General features: G+C 44.9%; 3 protein-coding genes across 6 annotated transcripts in view; 2 read left to right on the top strand and 1 right to left on the bottom strand.

Moving 5' to 3' along the window:
* Nucleotides 1-3,975, top strand: part of tbc1d23 (TBC1 domain family, member 23) — a 9,456-nt gene extending 5,481 nt beyond the window's left edge. Inside the window, 6 exon segments of the mRNA XM_008329440.3 lie at nucleotides 1-97; nucleotides 290-334; nucleotides 1,202-1,290; nucleotides 1,502-1,637; nucleotides 1,717-1,911; nucleotides 2,649-3,975. The exon segment at nucleotides 1-97 is cut by the window's left edge and continues 66 nt beyond it. Of these exon segments, the coding sequence (XP_008327662.1) occupies nucleotides 1-97; nucleotides 290-334; nucleotides 1,202-1,290; nucleotides 1,502-1,637; nucleotides 1,717-1,911; nucleotides 2,649-2,733 (647 nt within the window). The 3' untranslated portion in view covers nucleotides 2,734-3,975.
* A 163-nt stretch (nucleotides 3,976-4,138) lies between these two features.
* nit2 (nitrilase family, member 2) lies at nucleotides 4,139-7,102 on the top strand. Its single transcript, XM_008329449.3, has 10 exons — nucleotides 4,139-4,287; nucleotides 4,752-4,870; nucleotides 5,308-5,428; nucleotides 5,496-5,584; nucleotides 5,672-5,765; nucleotides 5,842-5,916; nucleotides 6,006-6,084; nucleotides 6,164-6,262; nucleotides 6,374-6,429; nucleotides 6,719-7,102. Coding segments are annotated over exons 1-10 (837 nt in total). The 5' UTR covers nucleotides 4,139-4,286; the 3' UTR covers nucleotides 6,823-7,102.
* Nucleotides 7,103-7,248: 146 nt separating this feature from the next.
* LOC103392773 (ICOS ligand) overlaps nucleotides 7,249-7,626 on the bottom strand; it is a 2,503-nt gene continuing 2,125 nt past the window's right edge. For all 4 annotated transcript variants that reach the window (XM_008329495.3, XM_017042626.2, XM_017042624.2 and 1 more), the window contains one exon: nucleotides 7,249-7,584. In XM_008329495.3, the coding sequence (XP_008327717.1) occupies nucleotides 7,508-7,584 (77 nt within the window). In that variant the 3' untranslated portion in view covers nucleotides 7,249-7,507. The remainder of the gene's footprint in view (nucleotides 7,585-7,626) is intronic.

Raw genomic sequence — 7,626 nt, 5'->3', positions numbered from 1 at the left:
TGATGAATAAAATGACTTTTGCTCTGAAGTCAAAGTCAGTGAATGTGAAGGAGAAGATGATCAGCTTTATAGAGAACACTTCTACACCTGTGGACAGGTGAGGGCGCTACATCACACAGCCAGCCAAAAATATATTCTTTCTATATCCTCTTCCTCCTCCTCCTCCACTGAGTTCTTTGAGGCTGGAACCAAACAAACCTGGAATCAAACAGGATCCAAAGTCCAGCTGTAGCTTACCTTCCAGATGTTTTTTTATTTGCTGAAGGTTTTGTATCTTATTTCACAACAGACTCTCCTTCCCTCTACCGTGGCCTGAGAAGGTGGTTCCAGATCGGTAAGAGCTTCTTACCACAACTGTACTGCAGAGCTACACTGCCCCCTGCAGGACTGTAGGACTCACTAAGCAACTTCACACCTGCAGAGAACATCAGTGCCTTCACTGCCCTGAGAAGCAGATGAGAGAAGCACTCTGATTGGATGTTCTCAGCAGGTGTGAAGTTGGTGGTGGTGCATGGTTACACGCTAACACCCTGTTGTCCGTGTGGAGCTGTAGATGTCGACCACGCTTCACTAACACGTTCCCTCATCACTTCTTTCTGCAGCCACAGGAACTGATGTGGAAACTCAGCTTTCCTTCTCTCTCTGTCCTTCACCTCATCACATCATGGGCGGGGCTACTTCCTGTCACATCTTGAATTTATGGATGGACTGGACTGAGCCCTGAGTATCACTGACACTGACACTGACACACGTTCCAACCCTTGTTTTCAACAGCATCAAGCCTGGAGATCTTCATCTTTCCACACCAAAGTCCATGGAGAAAACCAGTGATTTTTGCTGCCTCCTGTGGTCAGTCTGTGTCACTGATGTCAATCTAAACCAAATTTTAAACAGTGAAGTCACAGACTGGAACTCATTAGAACTTAGTGATGGAGCAGTAGTGGATCAACTGCTGCTGAGTCTAAAATCACTGGTTTTCTCTGTGAGGTTTGGTTCTGGATCTGTGCTCTTTGCTGTCATCGTCTGTTAGCCTGACTCAGGTTGCCTGTAGCAGCAGAGGGCACTCACAACATTGGTAGAAGCCTTGAAGTGTGCAGATATGTGTCACTCAAATCTTTTCAATTCTTCTTCTCTTCCCCCTCAACCCCCCCTCTCCTCTCCGCCACTCTCCCTCCTGTCTCTTCTTCTTCATCATCTTCAGACATGTGAGCAGCAGCAATCATGTAGGGAACCCCTATAGAGGAGTGAAGCCAGTTTTCAGCATCGGTGACGAAGAGGAGTACGACACAGGTAACAACTGTGTGTGTGTGTGTGTGTGTGTGTGTGTGTGTGTAGTACAAGGACGAGGACAGTGAGTCGTCTAAGCTCCAGGAGCCCAGCTGGGACATTTGTCTTATTTTAATGAAATTTGTTTTTTCAATTTTGACAGCAGCATTACAAATATGGGAGCTTTTATTTTGAAGGAGCTTTTTAAAGTGTCCTTCCTCTGTGGCTTCCGTAGATGAGATCGACAGCTCGTCCATGTCTGACGACGACAGAAAGGAAGTTGTCAACATTCAGACCTGGATCAACAAACCTGACGTGAAGCATCACATCCCCTGTAACGAGGTGAAGGAAACGGGTCACATGTTCCCCAGGTGAGAAGCGTGGCCACGCCCACTTTGTCTTGTTCTGTTTCAACATGCCTGACATATCCTTGGGCCGTCCTCCCTACAGCCACCTGCTGGTCACAGCCACTCACATGTACTGTCTGAGAGAGATGGCCTCCAGGAAAGGTTTTGCCTACATCCAGTCCAGACAGGCTCTGAACTCAGTGGTGAAGATCACGTCCAAGAAGAAGCATCCAGAACTCATCACCTTCAAGTTTGGCACCAACAGCTCCTCAGGAGCAGAGATCTCTGCAGTGGAGAGGTTCTCCTCCCAACACACACACACACACACACACACACACACACACACACACACACACACACACACACACACACACACACACAGAGAGAGAGGACCACACGTTGTTCTGTTTCAACATGCCTGACATATCCTTGGGCCGTCCTCCCTACAGCCACCTGCTGGTCACAGCCACTCACATGTACTGTCTGAGAGAGATGGCCTCCAGGAAAGGTTTTGCCTACATCCAGTCCAGACAGGCTCTGAACTCAGTGGTGAAGATCACGTCCAAGAAGAAGCATCCAGAACTCATCACCTTCAAGTTTGGCACCAACAGCTCCTCAGGAGCAGAGATCTCTGCAGTGGAGAGGTTCTCCTCCCAACACACACACACACACACACACACACACACACACACACACACACACACACACACACAGAGAGTGGACCTGGTCCATAGTTATACCAAGCTTTAGAGGTTTTAAAATGTGATAAGTTTGAGGAACTGTTTGAGAAAAACATTTTCTGAAACTTGAAGGACGACTGGACAGAGAAGGTTTCTTAAAGATGTTTCAGAAGCGAAGAAGAATCTTGGACCAAAGTTGAAACGTTTTGAAGAAACCTACTCCGTCCAGTCGACCTCTAAGTAACTGTTTTTGGAGGAGATGACCTGGATGACTGAGAACAAGTTTTAGAGAATGTTTCTGGAACCGATTCAACAGTTTGTGGAACACCACCCTGAATGTTTTCTTCTGTGACAGGTATTTGATACCAAACGCTGGAGATGCCACCAAAGTCATCAAGCAGCAGATCATGAAGGTCCTGGATGCTCTGGAGAGCTCATAGAGATGTGTGGGCGGAGCCACAACCACTGGGTGGGAGTGTGATGGAGCCGCCCCCTGCAGCATGGACTGCCTTGGGGCCACGCCCCTCAGACTCAGAGGAACTGACTTTATTTACACTAATTTAAAAAAGAACTTCTAACGTCGGAGGAATCATGGGAGTTTTTACTGACGATGTCAGTGTTCAAACACCTGAACTCTGACGAGGGATGGCTTTCACTCTGATTTTATGAGCTATTAACGCCAACGTGAGAGCGCCCCCTGCAGCTGAACACGTAGAAAGCAGATGGACCAACTTTCTCCCATCTCCCCACACTCCAAACCTCATAGAGAAAACTAGTGAGTTTAGACTCAGCAGCTGTTGATCCACTGCTGCTCCATCACTGAGTTCTAATGGGTTCCTCTATGACTTCGCTGCTGGATTGACAGACTGACCACAGGAGGCAGGAATTAATCTGTGAGCTGGTTCTAACAGCAGGGGGTGCTCTCTGTATGTCTTCTCTTTATTAATCTTATCTTTTCCGGCTGACATCACGTGGTTGTCCACCGTAGGACATGATTGGTCAGGTGACAGGAAGTGACCACAGTATTGTTACAAGACCTTCTGTGATGTGCTCTTTTACTTTTCTCATCTGTGGTGACAGAAAGAACAGTTTGACCTTCAGTCAGGCTGTTACTGGGAGTAACAAACTATGGTAGCCTGTGATGGTCAGGGTTAGAGGTAGAAGAGCAGTATTTTCTATGATGGTTGTGTTTACAGTAGCCTGATTGGACCAGTGCTGATTCACATCAACACAATGTCAGTAAAACAATAAACAAGAAAAACCAGCTGAAGTACAGCTGTGTGTGACTCCAGCAGTACACGCACTACTACACAGGTACACCACACAATCTGCAAATGACATGAAACTTTGTCATAACAGTGAAAGTTCTCTTAGCATGACAAACTCAAGTTTGAGGAAGAGGAGCAGTTTGATGGACTATGCAAAGCTAACGTTAGCTTGATGAACGTGACGTTCAAAATCAAGTCAACACTGCACTCTGATGAACCACTGATAATGCAACAGACAAATGATTTAATAACATCTAACCTATAAATTTGCCTTTGTCACATAATTCCTCTTCTCACCAGAGTTTGGTTCGTTTGAACTGTATTGTCATTGTTTACGCTGTTTTTTCTGGACTGAGAATCAACTAATGTTTAACCCTGAACAAGGTGAAAATAAAGTCCAACGTTCACTTCATACTGACAGGTGATTGGCTGCTAAAGAACCATATTCTGACGTCACGTCCTTCTCAAATAATAGCTAGGGTTTTGTTGAAATAAAGGCTCTTTGTTGAATCTGCAGGGTTAGTTTATAGACTAACTATTCAAATTAAATTACATTTAATTTAATTTAATTTGTTTTACGTAGGTACACGCCGTGTTTTCAATGTCGTACGAAAATTCTAACGTGCACTTATTGTGAAACCGACTGCCGTGAACGGAAGTGACGTAATTGAAATTCTTACCGAGAGCCCAAACAGTGGGACGGCGGTTTGACTGAAGCCACGAAAAGTAGGTTTTTACTGATTGCTTTTTAAACTGTTGTTTGTTGAAACGCCCTGTGTCATTCTGGTTAAATTCAAACTTTACTATAACCACTTTTTGTAGTTTTATCTTATCTTACACCGTCTCTTTAGGACATGCTATGAACAAGCAAAGTGAAAAAGATTGATTTGACAAACGTGCCGGTTTGGACCGAAAAGTCAGGTTTTTAAACAGGGATGCCATTTTTATCCAGATTACTTTTATGATTTAAACGGACTTGCTAGTTGTTGACAGACTAGTTGTTGACTGACTAGTCCGTAGTTCTCTTCTTTTTGGTCGACTCTCTGAATTATGTGACCGTAGTCATTTGATTTTTTTTTTGTATAGCCTTCTTAGCAATCTCTAAGAATCTCTGATTAAAAACATCCGTCGAACCTTGATGACGCCATAAAGGCCACAGCTCTGGGAGTGTCCTGTTTCTATCCCCGCAGTGTTCCGATTGGCTGTGATTCAGCTGAAGGTGAGCAGCGTCAAAGCTGAAAACCTGAGTAGAGTGAGGAGGCTGGTGAAGGAGGCGGCGGAGCAAGGGAGCAAGATGGTGCTCCTGCCGGTAAGGAGGAGCAAGTCACTGATTTGAGAGGTTTTAAGTGATTAAAGCCCCCGGATGTAGTATGTTTTTTGTTAGCATACATGCAGTTTAATCCAGCACCTGTAGGTGGCCCATAGCACTAACGACGTTATGTGGACAGATGAGGCGTTTACACTTCACTGTGTCACTTCACTGTCCACTGTTATTTCACTGACGTCATGTTCATTTGTTTATTGTATGAAATGGTAATAAGAAGAAAATAAAAGTATTTTCTTTATTGGTGTCTGTGGTTGAAGTACTCCGATGGTACTCAGTGAATACATTGTAAGGACAACCTTCATTTGTGACGACGGTGTTCGAAATCTCTTGTTAAGATTGTCTTCAGTGACACAAACTAACCACCGGAGGCAGCACTGGACCAGCAGGTTCTGGGGTTCTCATTCTTGATGTTTCTTCAGGAATGTTTCAACTCTCCGTACGGAAGCAGCTTCTTTCCAACGTACGCTGAGAAGATTCCAGGAGAGTCCACGCAGCTGCTGTCGGCAGTGGCGAAGGAGAACCAGCTGTACCTGGTGGGAGGTTGGTGGAACTACAGGTGTTTGACTGTCTGTCCAACTGTGTTTGACTGTGGCCTGTCATCAACCAGGATCTATTCCTGAAGAAGATGGAGGGAAACTGTACAACAGCTGCCCAGTGTTTGGACCTGATGGACAGATGATCCTCAAACACAGAAAGGTTCTGGTTCTGCTTCCCTTGTCAGTGTGAACTAGTGTGAACATGAAAAGTCAACTGACGGCTCCTTCATGATCACCTGGTTTTTAGATCCACCTCTTTGACATCGATGTTCCAGGAAAGATCCGCTTCCAGGAGTCGGAGACACTGAGTCCAGGAAACAAATTTTCCATGTTTGAAACACGTGAGTGTCGCCCCCTGCTGCCCCCTGTGTTTCAGAAGTGCCCTTTGTGACCCACCTGTTGTCGTTTCTGTGTCAGCCTTCTGTAAAGTAGGTGTGGGAATCTGCTATGACATGAGATTCGCAGAACTGGCTCAGATTTACAGCAGGAACGGTGAGACAGAGAGAACATTCTCCAGCTTCCTGTTACTGAAGGTTTTATGCTGTTGTTATTTTCAAATATTTTCCCTTGTCTGTCCTTAGGCTGCCACCTGCTGGTCTATCCTGGAGCCTTCAACATGACCACTGGTCCAGCTCACTGGGAGCTGCTGCAGAGAAGCAGGTTCAGTTGACCCCTGACCTCTGTCCTCCTTCATCACCCTGACCGAGCTGACGCTCTGGCACTTTCTTCTCTTCTACAGAGCTCTGGACAATCAGGTCTTCGTGGCCACGGCGTCTCCTGCTAGAGATGAGTCGGCGTCATATGTGGCGTGGGGTCACAGCACCGTGGTCGACCCCTGGTGAGACAAATTCTGTGATAAATCCTTGACTCGACACCTGTGTTCTTTCATAAAATGCTGACTCACCATTTTGTTTGATGTTTTTTGCTGACTCGTGGGCTGGTGTTTCAGGGGCTCGGTGATGTCAAAGGCCGAAGCAGAAGAAATGGTGATTTACGCTGACATCGGTGAGTGTGACACAAGTCCAGGTACTGACACAGGAAGTGACTTTACATACAGGAAGTGACAACCTTCATTTATTTTGTAAACTATAGGGTGTTAACATTAGTGCTCATTAGCTAACTGTTGTTACTCTTTTGATTTATATCCTGCTATCCCTGTTGTGAACCCTAGAGGGTTTTTCTTTCTGCCAAATTCTCCTTCCTTCAAACAGAAGAAAACATTTTAATCACAGTTTTTTTTGTCAATGTAGTAAAATGAATAGTCACAAGATTTGATTCTGTTTTTATTTTTCAGATCTAAAGTTTTTAAATGACGTCCGTCAGCAGATTCCAATCAACAGCCAGAGGCGACGTGACCTTTACTCCGTATCCTCTGGTCAAGAAGTCACTGTTTCATAACCTCTGATCATATTAACGAATAACAACATCTGACTGAATGACTGAGGACATCATTTCGTTTCCAGTTAAAGGTAGATTCTGTGTTTTTTAAACACATGGCATGTATCTCCCTCTAACCCCCAGTAGGAGGAGCTACAAAGTGATTGTTTCGTGGAAAACCAATCCTGTTGCTGAAGCCTTTTAATAAAACACAGATGTTTGCTGCTCAGATTAAAATGTAAAAGTGTTTTAATCTATTATTTTGTTTGAATATTAAAAGAAAAACAAATATATGAACAAAGACAAAACGCCTCTTTGTGGGGGGCACAGTGCCCCTAGTGTTTGTCCAGTAAAAATGTCCTTCCACTTTTCTGATTGGTTTTCCACAGCCACTTTCTGGAAGTGCAAACAGCGCCCTCTTGGATCTTCTTTGTCTCAAATTAGAAACATGAAAACAGACTGGGTTCAGGTGTGATGACATCATTGAACATAAGGAGAGACCACCGTCCTATGAACAACCAAGGACGGAGTCTGGAGGAGACCAGGGTTTTAGATCAGTCTGTTGAAGATCAAGGTTTTTATGAAGAACAATGTTTGTGTGTTTCTGACTTGTGGTTCTGAAGAACCTTCCTTGCCCTTTGGTTCCTCCGGACCTCAGATTTTCCTTCTCACAGAGCCTGTGACCCTGTGACCCTCCTAGCCAACATCAAAGGTTGGTCTCGTCGGGCTCTGGTTTCATTTCTGTCTTCTCGCACTCTTCATCCAGACGACATCTCTGTTTTCCTGGAGAGATGAGACGGAATGGAGAAAAGAAAATCTACTGAA

Source organism: Cynoglossus semilaevis, chromosome 2 (genome assembly GCF_000523025.1).
Source record: "Cynoglossus semilaevis isolate Cse_v1.0 chromosome 2, Cse_v1.0, whole genome shotgun sequence".
Lineage (NCBI taxonomy): Eukaryota > Metazoa > Chordata > Actinopteri > Pleuronectiformes > Cynoglossidae > Cynoglossus > Cynoglossus semilaevis.
This window is presented reverse-complemented; position numbering and strand designations above follow the sequence as displayed.

Bases quoted from the DNA above. Each gene is read 5' to 3' on its own strand.
- nit2 (XM_008329449.3), top strand. The intron at 5,585-5,671 runs GTTCTGGTTCTG...CCTGGTTTTTAG, and splicing joins TGATCCTCAAACACAGAAAG to ATCCACCTCTTTGACATCGA. The intron at 5,917-6,005 runs GTGAGACAGAGA...GTCTGTCCTTAG, and splicing joins TCAGATTTACAGCAGGAACG to GCTGCCACCTGCTGGTCTAT.